General features: G+C 39.1%; 1 protein-coding gene across 2 annotated transcripts; it reads left to right on the plus strand.

The window, feature by feature from the left end:
- The first annotated feature begins 140 nt into the window (after positions 1-140).
- On the plus strand, positions 141-10,966 carry LOC784329 (C-type lectin domain family 2 member B-like). Of its 2 annotated transcripts, XM_002687808.6 has the most exons (5): positions 194-886; positions 1,383-1,475; positions 6,694-6,878; positions 7,639-7,745; positions 10,784-10,966. In XM_002687808.6, exons 1-5 carry the CDS (start codon positions 793-795, stop codon positions 10,896-10,898), a joined length of 594 nt encoding a protein of 197 aa, XP_002687854.1. In that variant the 5' UTR covers positions 194-792; the 3' UTR covers positions 10,899-10,966. The 2 variants fall into 2 exon arrangements, with proteins under 2 accessions (XP_024848418.1, XP_002687854.1); XM_024992650.2 differs by lacking the exon at positions 1,383-1,475 and having other exon boundaries at positions 141-886.
- The last annotated feature ends 4,740 nt before the right edge of the window (positions 10,967-15,706 follow it).

A 15,706-nucleotide genomic window follows, 5' to 3' on the forward strand; every position in this document is an offset into this window, starting at 1 on the left:
AGTGGAAATTCTAGGTTTTAATTTGCTAAATCTGGTCAGTCTGCACATAATTGCATTGGAAAGGGTCAGCTAGAAAAATGAAGACAAATTTGTATAGGCAGAAAATGTTATTTTAAACCAAAGGAAGCTGTTTCCTGACCCCCCGACCCCACCCCTCCACCCACATATCTGTCATTGTATCTATTTGTAATATTCATTACAAACCTCATGCTTTAACCTTTTCTTCTTTGTATCTGAAACTTTTAAACACTCCTTCTGAAGTAAGTGCGTGCGTGCGTGCTCAGTCGCCTCAGTCCTGTCCGACTCTTTATGACCCCATGGACTGTAAGCCCACCATGTAAAATTGTCTCAGATTTGAGCTTTTCGGGAGACTGTAAAAAGAAGCCAAAACTGGATCACAGTGGCTTTTCTGGGCTCTGCTTTGAGTAGTTACCGGGTGAGAGAGAAGGAGCCAATCAGATATGAAATTCTCAGAGTTGCCACTGTGCTCCAACCAATCCCAGGCTGCTGATCCACCGCCCCTGCAGCTAGAGTACCGGTTGGTAATTTCCTGGTGGCCGTTACTACCCAGGTTCATGAAAACCTAAAAGAAAAGGACACATGATATGCGCCGGCCAAGGGGACATCTGCCTGAAGTTCGGTTCTGAGATTGAGTGGAGGATGCTAGATTTCTGCACTGTTTCCAGTTGAATCTTGCTTCCGCCCGCTCCCCGAAGAAAACTGGCACCTTGCTTTTCTGCAGTGAGGATCAGATATAATCATCAGTTCATCCCCAGGATTATTCCACCCTCTATGACTGTCAAAGAGCCTTCTCCAAGAGCGTCTGAGATGGAGAGTGAAAGGATTGAGAATAGGAAGGTTGTGGAGCAGAGGATCAAAAGGCCAGGTAAGAGGGAAGACAGAAGTTGCCCTCAGATACAGGAACTGAGCATCCTTTCTTGATCCCACCTTGCATCCTCAGAATTTTGGTTTATATCATACATAATCTGACCCTTAAGTAGAAACAATCTTCTTTATAAAGCAAAGACGTCAGAGAAGTTGTGGATCTACCCTTCTCCGCCGGATTAACACCCATCTCTTGGAAAGGGCAGTATTTCATTAAAAAGCACCAGGAGAAACTTGTTTTTCTGTTCTGGAATCCAGACAGAAGATTGAGTAACATAATTCTCAGAAATGGCACCAAAAAGTAGAGCCAAAGCACTTTTGAGACTGCTGCTGCTGCAAATTAGATCTCTGTGCCTTTCCTCATTTTCCTAAGTGTTAATTACTGGGTTGTGAACTATAGCATGTAGAGAAGATAGAGGGGAAAAATTATTTGGGCCTTTTGTTTCTTTACTTGTTTGCTTTTCTTTACAAGATAAACAGTAACATGTTCTCCACAGGTATAGTAACAAAGAAAATGCTAATCATGTCAAGTATGATTTGTGGAGGTATTGCCTTTCTTCTTTGGGCAGTGTTAGGATTTCCTCAAAAATGTGAGTAAACAATTGCTGCTAAAAATATATTGATTGTATTAATATTGATTTGGTTATACCAGTAACTAGCTTTTCCTTCCCCTTCACTGAACAACTGGACTCAGAAAATATTTTCCCTACCAGAGCCATCTAGTTTTTCTTCAAAATTAGTTACTCTGCTTTGTCTTCTAGAGTGAACATTCCTTTAATAAATATCTCTTGAACTTCAGGCATATGATGATACCAAAAAAAAAGTAGATTTTTCTGCCCTGGAAGGAATTCATTATTAACTGAAGAAAAAAGCATGTAAACATGATAAGAAAAAAGTGTCAGTTGTTCAGTTGTGTCTGACTCTTACGACCCCATGGACTGTAGCCTCCCAGGTGAGATTTTCTAGGTAAGAATACTGGAGTGGGTTGCCATTTCCTTCTCCAGGGTGTCTTCCTGACCCAGGGATCGAACCTAGTTCTCCTGCATTGGCAGGTAGATTCTTTACTGCCTGAGCCATGATAAAATAACTACTAAGTAGAAGTACATTCAGTTTGAAGCAGAAGAAGAGATTATAAGTCTACCTCGAGTAGTTGGGCTTCCCTGATAGCTCAGTTGGTAAAGAATCTGCCTGCAATGCAGGAGACCCTGGTTCAATTCCTGGGTCAGGAAGATCTGCTGGAGAAGGGATAGACTACCCACTCCAGTGTTCTTGGGCTTCCCTTGTGGCCCAGCTGGTAAAGAATTTGCCTGCATTGTGGGAGACCTGGGTTCGATACCTGGGTTGGGAATATCCCCTGGAGAAGGGAATGGCTACCCACTCCAGTATTCTGGCCTAGAGAGTTACATTGACTCTATAGTCCATGGGGTTGCAAATAGTCAGACACTATTGAGTGATTTTCACTTCACTTTGCTAGTAGTCAAGTGAGACTTTGTGATGGGAGGAGTGTTTGTGCTGAATCAGGAGATCAAGTAGGCATTTATCAATGAGCTTGCCTTTGAGGAGAAAAAAAACATTAGCATCAGAGAATCATACCAGGTGCAATTAGGATAGAGTTTAAAAGAAGTGGGTTGGGGTCTAGCAATTATACTACATTCCCCTAGTGCATCCTAAAGGAGATCAGTCCTGGGTGTTCACTGGAAGGACTGATGCTGAAGCTGAAACTCCAATACTTTGGCCACATCATGTGAAAAGTTGTCATTGGAAAAGACCCTGATGCTGGGAGGGATTGGGGGCAAGAGTAGAAGGGGACGAGAGAGGATGAGATGGTTGGATGGCATCACCAATTCGATGGACATGAGTTTGAGTGAACTCCGGGAGTTGGTGATGGACAGGGAGACCTGGCGTGCTGCAATTCATGGGGTCACAAAGAGTCGGACACGACTGAGCTACTGAACTGAACTGAGTGCATTAATTCTCTCACTTCCATAGATGATTATTTTATACTTTATCCTTTCTATCCAAACCTTTAGGGAGTCTTTCCACATCTTCATTATCAAGTCTATATATTTGCTTCCAATCTTACAGTTTAGTTCAGTTCAGTCGCTCAGTCACATCTGACTCTTTATGACCCCATGGACTGCAGCATACCAGGCCTCCCTGTCCATCACCAACTCCTGGAGCTTACTCAAACTTGTGTCCATCAAGTCAGTGATGCCATCCAACTGTCTCATCCTCTGTCATCCCCTTTTCCTCCCACCTTCATTCTTCCCCAGCATCAGGGTCTTTTTCAAGGAGTCAGTTCTTCACATCTGGTGGCCAAAATATTGGAGCTTCAGCTTCAGCATCAGTCCTTCCAATGAATATTCAGGACTGATTCCCTTAGGATTGACCGGTTGGATCTTCTTTCAATCCAAGGGACTCTCAAGAGTCTTCTCGAACACCACAGTTCAAAAGCATCAATTCTTCGGTGCTCAGCCTTCTTTATGGCCCAACTCTCACATCCATATGTGACCACTGGAAAAACTGTAGCTTTGACTAGACAGAACTTTGCTGGCAAAGTAATGTCTCTGCTTTTTAATATGCTGTCTAGGTTGGTCATAACTTTTCTTTCAAGGAGCAAGTGTCTTTTAATTTCATTGCTGCAGTCACCATCTGCAGTAATTTTGAAGCCCAAGAAAATAAAGTCTGTCACTGTTTCCATTGCTTCTGCATCTATTTGACATGAAATGATGGGACCAGATGCCATGATCTTCATTTTTTGAATGTTGAGCTTTAAGCCAGCTTTTTCACTCTCCTCTTTCACTTTCATCAAGAGCCTCTTCAGTTGCTCTTCACTTTCTGCTGTAAGGGTGGTGTCATCTGCATATCTGAGGTTATTGATATCTCTCCCGGCAACCTTCCTTCTAACTTGTGCTTCATCCAGCTTGGCATTTTTATGACAATTAGTAGAAAACTTCCAAATAACTCTCATCACCACACCTATTGTATTACCTCTTATCTCTACCCATAAACTCTATCCAGATTCTTGGTACTATATAGATGGAGTGTTCATGTTCTATGCTAGATCCTATAGCCTCTTACCTGATTAGTATTACTCTAGTAAATCTTGTCTCTCTTCTCTATGTCATCAGCCTTTTCATGCTCAACTGAAACATCCTCATGGGCAACATGATACAGTGATATCTCTCCTACTCCCCCTGCCAAAACAAAACAAAACAAAACTCTCTAGACTTTACTCTTCCTTCATCTACCAATTTGTTTTCTCCTCTGTACAGTAGCCTCCTTGAAAAATCTTTGCTAGCTTTTCCTAATGTCTGTTTTGCTGTTTTCTGTTAAATCTACTTTGCTCATATTCCCATTTCTTTTTCTACCAAATTTACCTTACAAGTCCATTAGTAACTTCCAGGTCAATTCCTAGTCTTTATCAAACTTGATCTGTGTAGTAGTCAGCACTGTCTCTCTCCTTGGAAATGATTTGTTCATTTGACTTCCGAAACAGCATTTTCTCATGCCTTGCTTCCTACCTAATCTGTTGCTTATTTGCAGGTTTCTTGTATTTGTTCCTTCTTTTCTCCCTGACCTCTTACCTTTGCCCCGGGTTCAGTCCTAGAGCAGGTCCCCTCTTCATCTGTCTTTGTACTCTCGGTAACCTGAACCAGACTTAAAACTTTTACATTAATATTGATGATTTCCAAATATACATCTCCAGTCTGGTTCTTCTCACTGAATTCCAAATTGTTAAATCCACCTACTTGACTCTCTAACAAACATCTCAAACCTAGCATTGTCCAAGATGACAAAAGAAAATGTGATAGATAAACTTCTATCTTCTATAGCCCCTTCTATCTGTGGTTTCCCTCATCTCAGGAAATACCAACTTTATCTTTCCATTTTCAAGGCAAAAATTTTATAGTCCTTTTTTGACTCTTTTCCCCACTCTCAAGCCCCAAATATAATCAGAAAATTCTGCCTGGCCTGTCAAAATATGACCACAATCTGAGTACTTTTCATCATCTCTACCCTCTTGATTATTCCCAGTCCACATCTTCCATCTTCTAAATCTTCTTCTCTCTTCCACTCTTGACCTTCTAAAGCAATATGCCCAGTGAAAATGTAGTGTGAGTCACAAATGTCATTTAAATTTTAACAGCCACATTGAAATTAAAGAAAAATTGAAACAGTTTTAATTGCATTAAATTCAAACGTAGTCAATGTATTATCATTTCATCATGTAGCTATGTAAACAATTATTGAGATCTTCATATTATTTTTTGTAGTAAGTGTTCGATATTCAGTGTGCATTTTATACTTACAAGACACCTGGATTTGGACTAGCAATATTTCAGGTGCTGAATAGTCACACCTAGCTATGGCTACCATTTCAAGCAGTACAGTTCTAGAGTATATTTTTAACAATTTTTTGAGACAAATCAGATCTGTGCAAAATGCTGCAGAGGTCTTTTATTCTGTTGGAGCAATGCCAAAATCCTACTAATTGCCATAAGGCTCTGTTGGATCTGGTCATTCAACTATCTCTGTGATCTCATCTCTTACTATTTCATTTTTTCTCCAGTCCTCTGGCATCCTTACTATTTTGTGAAGAAGGAAGACACATTTATCTTTGTCTTTTGTCCTAGGTCTTCTTTTTGTTTGGGAAGCTCTTCCCCTATATGTGAATATGCCCCTACCCAGCTACCTCCTTCAAGTCTATAATAAATATCTCGTGGAACACTGTCTGGACTATTGCATTAAAATTGCACCTCTTTCCACCAACAGTCCCAATCCCCTTTACTTTGATGCATTTTATGACAAACTAGTAAGGCAATGGCACCCCACTCCAGTACTTTTGCCAGGAAAATCCCATGGATGGAGGAGCCTGGTAGGCTGCAGTCCATGAGGTCGCTAGAGTCGGACACGACTGAGTGACTTCACTTTCACTTTTCACTTTCATGCATTGGAGAAGGAAATGGCAACCCACTCCAGTGTTCTTGCCTGGAGAATCCCAGGGACGGGGAAGTCTGGTGGGCTGCCATCTCTGTGGTCGCACAGAGTCGGACACGACTGAAGCGACTTAGCAGTAGTAGCAGCAGTATAGCTTACTAGATGTGTAAGTCCCATTAAGCAGAAGGATTTTTGTATCTTATTTATAGAGTTGTGCTTCTAAAGCTACAAAAGTTTATCTGGCACATGGTGGAAGCTCAAATGATAATTGTTGAATGAATGAACAAATTAGTGAGTGAATTAGAAAACATGGCTTTCTGGTGACCCAAGTTCTGAGCCAAATACTTGATTTTTGAACAAGATGTTTATTTGAACTTGACATTTTAAAATCATGTTGATGTATGGCAAAACCAATACAATATTGTAAAGTAATTAACCTCCAATTAAATAAATTTATATTTAAAAAAATAAAATCATTTTTAAATTAATATTGGTGACCTGAGATGTGTCCCAGCCACCATAGTAAATTACAGGGGCAAAAACAGGTAAATAAAGAAAATACCAGTAGTATGAAAAAAAAAAATGGAAGAAAAAATGTCTAAAGAAGATTGTTTCTGAAAGTTTGTTTATTATCACCATTTTAAAGTATGCATAGATCTGCATTCTTCAGTGGTGATTTGTTTTATGCTCTGTTCTTGATCTTTAATTTTCCTGAATTATGTCAGTTATATAATTTGAATTGAACATGGAAATAACATATATTTTCTCAGTCTGAAATATATGAGAATCTTTTACAGTGAAGGTTAAACTTTTTCATTTTCTTACACTTTCTTCATTTTCCCCCCTCAATTACTGTGTTAATTTTAGCTAAAAATCCAATGATCTTCAACAAGACATGCTCTGAGGATGCAATTATATGTCCACAAAGCTGGAACCGAATCAATAATAGTTGCTTCTTTCAATCTGAACGTGAAAAAACTTGGATGGATGGCCAGAAAAAATGCATGGCTCACTCTGGATCTCTGGCCATATTCAACTCCAGGAATGAAGTGGTTAGATATCTCCTTCACAATATATATTCCATTTAATTTATTGAGTAGCTGCTCTGTAACAGGTATACCTCAAGGGTGTAATAGATCAGTCAATGAGACAGTCAAAGATCTTTGTCTTTATAGAGGTTAAATCACATAGGAAGAGACAAGGAATACAAAATAATCATAATAAACATATAAATTATATAGTATGTTGCAAGTTAGTAAATTAAATTTTATGCAAAAAATTGTAAGTTGAGAGGATTTTATGAGTGTTTTCAGTGGGTAGACTGCAAGTAAGATAGTCAACTCAGTGATAACACTTGAGCAAAAATGTAATGTAGATAGGGGAGTTAGTTGGTCAAGAGAATATCTGGGGGACAAACTTCCCAGAAAAGGAAATAGTGAGAACATGAATCTTAAGGTAGGTACTTGCCTGGAAAATTCAATGAACAGAAAAGAGGCAGCCAGTCAATGTACCTAACATGAGACTGTGAGTGAGGGATAGGGACCATCTAGCTCTTGTAGGCTTTTTTAAACTAGAATTAGGAGATATTGCAGAAAATGAAAAATAAAGAATATGGCATGATTTGACTTAAGTTTTAAAACAATCATTTTCTTTTAAATGTAATGTGCCCATGAATTACAAATATAAAAGCAGAGTATATGTTATTAGGCTGTTGCAATAACTCTAGCAAGAGGGTAGTGGGCTCAAAATGACCTTAGCATTGGAGGTAATAAGAATGAGAAAACTAGGAGAGCACTCTGTATTTTGTGAAAGGAATCTTTGATGCCCTATCTGGGACCGTCTTGCTATTGGATTGGACTGAAAATGGACAGCACAAGAAAACTCTGGGTATGGACAAATGGAGATGTATTCAGCAACTGGTAAGCATTAATAGCCTGTATTTGTTCATAAATGTGTTAAGGATGGTAAGAACTCTGAATCTATAATTGTTCTTGTTTGTTTAGTTGTGCCTGACTCTTTTGTGATCCCATGGACTGCAGCCTGCCAGGCTCCTCTGCCCATGGGATTTCCCAGGCAAGAATATTGGAGGGGGTCACCATTTCCTTCTCCAGGGGATCTTCCCAACCCAGGGATCAAACCTGAATTTCCTGTATTACAGACAGATTCTGTTCTGCTGAGCCATCAGGGAAGCAGAAATCTATGATTAGCCACCTCCATAATTTCCTCTACACCATCTCCCAAAAAGGCCCCTCAACAAATTAAATGCCAAAGAGAAGCTTCAGACAAATATATGATCTTGGGCGAAGGTCAGATACCAATATTTATTTCTACACATTCAGATGGACTATACTACTCGTGAGCCACAAAGATTACTTTTATTCTAGACGAAATGAAAATCCAACGTGTATGAACCTTGCCTTATTCTCAGGGCTTTGCCTTTGGTTTGTTTGTTTACTATTGCTTCACATTCTCATTGGCATGGGAGTCTTAGAAAGTTTACTCAAACCTACACTTACTACACCCACTGGTGACCTGAAATGGAAGAAAATTAAGTGATAAAGGCAAAATGTTTGCTTCCATTGACCATTGAAAATCTAGACTTTCTCTATGTTCCTAAGCTTGAAGAACTGATTGTGCCTGTAGACTTCACTTCTGTTCTTGAAATATTTAAGATCTTCTCCAACTTCATGGAGGAGAAAGAAATTGGAAAGATACTGATTTCCCCATAGAGAGAAGACACTAGCTACAATTTATTGAGCACCTACTAAAGATAGATGCTGTCTCAGTCCAGTGGCATTTGGTGCTAGACATGATAGAATGTGTATGATGTAGCAGAGTAACAGGAGTTGCTAAATTTAGAGAAATTTCTGTCATCACTGTGTTTATATCCAATTTGGGGTGAAAATACACATGCAATGATTTGAGCCCAATAATATAGCCAATCATTATGTTTTCAACTTTGAAAAATACATGACAAAGTATAACATAAACTTTCTGACTACCAAACTTAACAATTATGGAATTTTCTTGAGAGAAGATATTGTGTATTATATACAGCTCCACTTCGAAAAAAAGATGAGAGAAGTAAAACTAAGTTGGTTAAAATTGGTGCAATAGTTTGCTAAGGCAGGCTACTGTAATAAATACCACAGACTCGGTGGCTTAAACAATAGTTATGGAGACCGGAAGTCTCAGATAAAGGTTTGGCAGGATTGATTTCTTCTGAGGCCTCTCTCCTTGGCCATCTTCTCCTCTGTGTCTTCACATGGTCTTCCCTCTGGCATTTGCCTATCTGTGCCCAGATTTTTTCTTCTTATGAGGAGATCAGCCATATTGGAGTAGGGCCCCCTGTAAAGACTTCTTTTTAACTTAACCAACATTTTAAAACACTTCATCTCCTAAGATAATTGCATTCTGAGCTATGAGTATTGAGGTCCTCAATATATATATTTGAAGAGGGGGGTACATAATTCAGCCTATGACAATTATTGAGCTCTCAACACCAAAGAATGCATAGGAAAAGAAATCGCATACATTTTGGAAACAGGCAGATAAAAATTTCAAGTTACACTAGAAGTTAGGAAGTGACACCAGTGTCACAAAGTAACTCCCTATGGCTGAAAGCATTTTAATTAACAGAAATTATATACCAGGAATCATCGTAATTCTCCATTCTATTTTTCTTTTACTTATTTTGAACTCTCAAATTCCTCTCTTTATATATGACCCAAGATAGGAATTTAGTAAATCCTTTCAAGATATTTTATTTATAATTATTTATGTGTGTCATAACCTATCCAGCAAGAAATACCCAAATGACAATGGTTGCAAGAGTAGATGAGTGAACATCTATTTCAGCCTTAAGACTGTCTGATTTTTTTTTTTTTAACAAGTGAAGAGTGGTCAATTTAATGTCAGTTATAATGTCTCCCTTTATATAATCTTTAAATGGCAAAAAAATTTATTTGATCATTTTTATTCTGAAGTATATTGCTTCTCAGGTAGCTCAGTGGTAAAGAATCCACTTGCCAGTGCAGGAAACACATTAGACATGGGATCCATCCCTGGGTAGGGAAGATCTCCTAGAGGAGGAAATGACAGCCCACCCCAGTATTCCTGCCTGGAAAATCCATGGACAGAGTAGCCTGGCAGGCCTACAGTCCATGGAGTCACAAAGAGACCATGACTTAGTGACTGAAAATGCATGATTTTGAAGTATAAAAGGAAGAATTCCATCCTTTATAAAATGATTTATCGTGTTTCAGTTCAGTTCAGTTCAGTTGCTCAGTCGTGTCCAACTCTGCAACCCCATGAACCGCAGCATGCCAAGCCTCCTTGTCCATCACCAACTCCTGGAGTCCACCCAAACCCATGTCCATCGAGTCGGTGATGCCATCCAACCATCTCATCCTCTGTCATCCCCTTCTCCTCCTGCCCTCAATCTTTCCCAGAATCAGGGTCTTTTCAAATGAGTCAGCTCTTTGCATCAGGTGACCAAAGTATTGGAGTTTCAACTTCAACATCAGTCCTTCCAATGAACACCCAGGACTGATCTCCTTTAGGATGGATTGATTGGATCTCCTTGCGGTCCAAGGGACTCTCGAGAGTCTTCTCCAACACCACAGTCAAAGCATCAATTCTTCAGCACTCAGCTTTCTTTATTGTCCAACTCTCACATCCATACATGACCACTGGAAAAACCATAGCCTTGACTAGATGGACCTTTGTTATAGTGTTTACTACCCTGATAACCCTTTCTTCTCACCATCACAGGTTAAGTTTGGAGGTAAAAATTGGATAAGAAAAGAAATGCAGCTTACTTCGCTTCCTCTATTCCTTCCACATCCCACATGTTGAAACATAGTCACCAGAGTTTGCACTGCATATTTTAGGTTGTGCTTTATTGTTTCTCATGAAGTTCAGTCAATAAAGAGTGAATCTTTTTGTTTTGTTCTAGGTTCAGTATTGATGGAAGTGGAGAATGTGCCTGCATGTTTCAGAAGGGCATAAGTAGTGACAATTGTAGTGATGCAAGAAAGTACACATGCAGCAGAAAAGGGTTTTGTCCTTAGACAAATAATTTTTCCCATACAGGAAATAAAGTGATTAAATAAAAACTTATCTTTTTATACTTTATAAATTCATGTAGTTGCATTTTCTTTTCCATCAGACATATTCTTTTTTAAAGTTCACTGATGAAATATTCAATCATTTTTATCTTCATTTGAATATTTATCTAAGAAGACAGGAGTCAAGGTGGTGGATTAGTAGAATGTAGAGTTTGCCTCTCCCCACAAATGCATTAAGAATAGAACTACAGGGACTACCCTGGTAGTCCCATGACTAAGACTTTGCACTCCCAATTCAGGGGGTCCAGGTTCAATACCTGGTCAGGAAACTAGACCCCATATGCTGCCAAATATATGTATATATATCAGTACATTTATAAATGGAGCAATTTTCAAAGAGCAACTGTTGAACACTATTAGAGGAATTTGGACATCTAAAAAGACAAGAAAAAGTCCTCACACAACTGGGTTGGACAAAAGAAAGGAAGAAAAAGAGGAAACAGGAAGGGACCAGGACCCCAAGGAATATTTGAAAAAGAGGAGAGGTTCCTTCACTCAGAGAAGCCCACTCATAGCTAGGGGTACTAGCTGGGGAAGGGAGGAATCTTCAGGGGACCTGAGTGGAATGAAGCAACAGGTCTGTGGAGGGCAGGAGGAGTAGGACCTATGTGCAAGTTCCATGTCCCAGACAGTGCACCTCAGCTTGAGACGTAGGTCTTTGGTGCAAAGGGAGACTAGGTGCTAGAAAGAAGAGTTTGGAGAATGGACCCAAGAAGGAACTGCGGTTGGCTGTGAGAAATGCCTGAATAATCTCGTTCATTCTGTCAAAATTCTTTCAGGAATCATCTTCTTTCTGTCAGATATTCTTGAGAAATTTCTTTCTTTCGGTCGTGTTTCCCTCAGATACATCCTTCTTAACATTTGATACATTCTGAAATCTTTCTATCAGAAATCCTTCAGAAACCTTTTTGTTAGAATTACTTTACTAGTCTACATCATATATGAAAATTCCCTTAGACATCTCCTTCTTTCTATCAGGTGTCCCACAGAAATCTCTTTCTGTCAGATTTTATCACAGCACTTCTTCATTTCTTTCAAATTTTATATCAGAGCCTCGTCCTTTCAGAATATTCTCTGAAATTTCCTTCCTCTGTCAGTATTCCCTCAGTAATCTCTTTCTTTCTGTCAAGTTTCCCTTAAAAATTGTCTTCTTTTTGTCAGGCTTTCCTCAGATGTCTCCTTCTTTCTTCTGGCACCCCCTCAGTAATCTTCTTCATTTTTTCAAATTTCTTTCAGAAATTTTCTCTTTTGTTTTATGTTTCCCTTGAAATGAAAATGTTAGTCACTCAGTTATGTCTGACTCTGCGACCTCATTGACTGTGCCCGCCAGGCTCCTCTGTCCACGGAATTCTTCAGGCAAGAATACTGGAGTGGGTGGCCATTCCATTCTCCAAGGGCTCTTCTGGATCCAGGGATTCAGTCACCTGCACTGTGGGCAGTTTCTTTATCATATGAGCTACCAGGGAAGCCCATGTTTCCCTTAGTAAGTCTCTTTATTTCTGACAGAATTTTCTCATAATTGCCCTCTTTCTCTTAGGTTTTCCTCTCACGTAGCATTTCTTTCAGCATTCTCTTAGAAATCATCTTCTTTTGTCAGAATTTCCTTCAAAATTACCTTTTTTCTGTCTAGTTTTCCTTTGATATAGCCTTCTTTAAGGTTTCTCTTAGAAATCTTTTTTCTCTCATGGTTTCCTCAGAAATATCTTTTCTGTCAGATTTCCCTCAGATATCATCTTTTTTCTGTCAAGTTTTCCTCAGAAATCTTCTGTCAGGTTTCCTCAGAAATATCCTTGTTTCTTTCTTGTTAAAATAGTGCAGAAAGAAGGTGAATTATACAAGAAGGCAAACAAAGAAAACAGAAAAGAGGTACCAGAAGATATGGGTTCCAGCCCCAACATATCTATATTTAGTTTGTTGAATGATCTCAGGCCAATCTCTTGATTTTTCTGAATCTTAATTTTGTTATCAACATTTCTAATGCCTGTTGCATAAATATAATTTTGTAATGTAAGTATAATAATACAGATAAAAAGAGCTTTGTAAATTGTAGATCACTGACTAAATATTTCTGGTTGTTGGTCACTATCTCCTTTGAAATCAGTAAGAACTGTCCCAAGAAAAGAAAGTTCCCCAACAAAACACCCTTAAAATAAAAATTATCCACCTGCAGGGTTTTTTATAAGCCACGAAACTCAAAGCAATCTGAAATCAACTTGTAACCTACACATGAACCACCTCTGAAATGTCCAGTTCAACACATTAACATAGATACCCATGAAAATTAATCAACAGTAGACAAAAACAATGATTTTATTAAGTTTTATTAGATGATGTCACATTTTTGGTGGAAATATAAATTGGTATAATCCCTTTGGAAAGTGATTTAGCCAGATCCATCACAATTTACATGCATAATTTTTGACTCCACTTATAAGATTTAGCCCTCTAGATATACTTGAAGATGTGTGCAAAGATAAATGTAAATGGATTTGTACTTCAGAGACTGAGAAACAACCATAATATCTAAAGGAGCAAGCTAGATTTGTTTTACCCATACAGAATATCTTGTATTCATATAATTCTTAAAAAGGAGTTATATGAACACCTTTTAAGATTTATTGTTAAAAAAGAAGGTGTAGAATAATATACATTATATGTTAATATTTATATAAAAATATAAACACCCATATGTGAACATATGTGCATAAATATATGTGTGTGTGTTAATTTCTATTTGTGTCCGACTCTTTGAACCCCATGGACTATAGCCTGCCAGGCTCCTCTGTCCATGGGATTTTCCAAGCAAGAATTCTGGAGTGGGTAGCCATTACTTTCTTCAGGGGACCTTCCTGATCCAGGGATTGAACCCAAGTCTCCTGCACTGCAAGCAGATTATTTATTGTCTAAACCACCAGGGAACCCCATGTGTATATACATATATATGACATCTGAGTATACATATCTTCCTCTGGCATTTACTGAGCCTGAGGAGAGAACGAACTGAGGTTCACATATCCTATGTTTAAATATGCATATTTATAATTCAAGCTAACAGAATTTTCTATGCTCTATCCTCCTATCTGGACAAAAATAACTTCAGTTCAGTTCAGTTCAGTCACTCAGTCATGATGGACCCTCTGTGACCCCATGAATCGCAGCACCCCAGGCCTCCCTGTCCATCACCAACTCCTGGAGTTCACTCAGACTCAGATCCATCAAGTCAGTGATGCCATCCAGCCGTCTCATCCTCTGTCGTCCCCTTCTCCTCCTGCCCCCAATCCCTCCCAGCATCAGAGTCTTCTCCAATGAGTCAAATCTTCACATGAGGTGGCCAAAGTACTGGAGTTTCAGCTTTAGCATCATTCCTTCCAAAGAAATCCCAGGGCTGATCTCCTTCAGAATGGACTGGTTGGATCTCCTTGCAGTCCAAGGGACTCTTAAGAGTCTTCTCCAACACCACAGTTCAAAAGAATCAATTCTTCGGCGCCCAACTTTCTTTTTTTTTTTCTTTCTAATTTTATTTTATTTTTAAACTTTACATAATTGTATTAGTTAACAGTCCAACTCTCACATCCATACCTGACCACTGGAAAAAACATAGCCTTGACTAGCCAGACCTTTGTTGGCAAAGTAATGTCTCTGCTTTTGAATATGCTATCTAGGTTGGTCATAACTTTTCTTCCAAGGAGTAAGCATCTTTTAATTTCATGGCTGCAGTCACCATCTGCAGTGATTTGGGAGCCCCAAAAAATAAAGTCTGAACTGTTTCCACTGTTTGCCCATCTATTTTCCATGAAGTGATGGGACTGGATGCCATGATCTTGGTTTTGTGAATGTTGTTTCACCTTCATCAGGAGGCTTTTTAGTTCCTCTTCACTTTCTGCCATAAGGGTGGTGTCATCTGCATATCTGAGGTTATTGATATTTCTCCTGGAAATCTTGATTCCAGCTTGTGTTTCTTCGAGCCCAGCATTTCTCATGATGTACTGTGCATATAAATTAAATAAGCAGGGTGACAATATTCAGCCTTGACGTACTCCTTTTCCTATTTGGAACCAGTCTGTTGTTCCATGTCCAGTTCTCACTGTTGCTTCCTGACCTGTATACAAATTTCTCAAGAGGAGGCAGGTCAGGTGATCTGGTATTCCCATCTCTTTCAGAATTTTCCACAGTTTATTGTGATCCACACAGTCAAAGGCTTTGGCATAGTCAATAAAGCAGAAATCTATGTTTTTCTGGAACTCTCTTGCTTTTCGATGGTCCAGTGGATGTTGGCAATTTGATCTCTGGTTCCTCTGCCTTTTCAAAAACCAGCTTGAACATCTGGCAGTTCACTGTTCACGTATTGCTGAAGCCTTGCTTAGAGAATTTTGAGCATTACTTTACTAGCGTTTGAGATGAGTGCAATTGTGCGGTAGTTTGAGCATTCTTTGGCATTGCCTTTCTTTGGGATTGGAATGAAAACTGACCTTTTCCAGTCCTGTGGCCACTGCTGAGTTTTCCAAATTTGCTGGCATATTGAGTGCAGCACTTTCACAGCATCATCTTTCAGGATTTGAAATAGCTCCACTGGAATTCTTTTTTTTTTTTCTAATTTTATTTTATTTTTAAACTTTACATAATTGTATTAGTTTTGCCAAATATCAAAATGAATCCGCCACAGGTATACATGTGTTCCCCATCCCGAACCCTCCTCCCTCCTCCCTCCCCATACCATCCCTCTGGGCCATCCCAGTGCACCAGCCCCAAGC

Source organism: Bos taurus, chromosome 5 (genome assembly GCF_002263795.3).
Source record: "Bos taurus isolate L1 Dominette 01449 registration number 42190680 breed Hereford chromosome 5, ARS-UCD2.0, whole genome shotgun sequence".
In the NCBI taxonomy this organism is placed as follows: Eukaryota; Metazoa; Chordata; class Mammalia; order Artiodactyla; family Bovidae; genus Bos; species Bos taurus.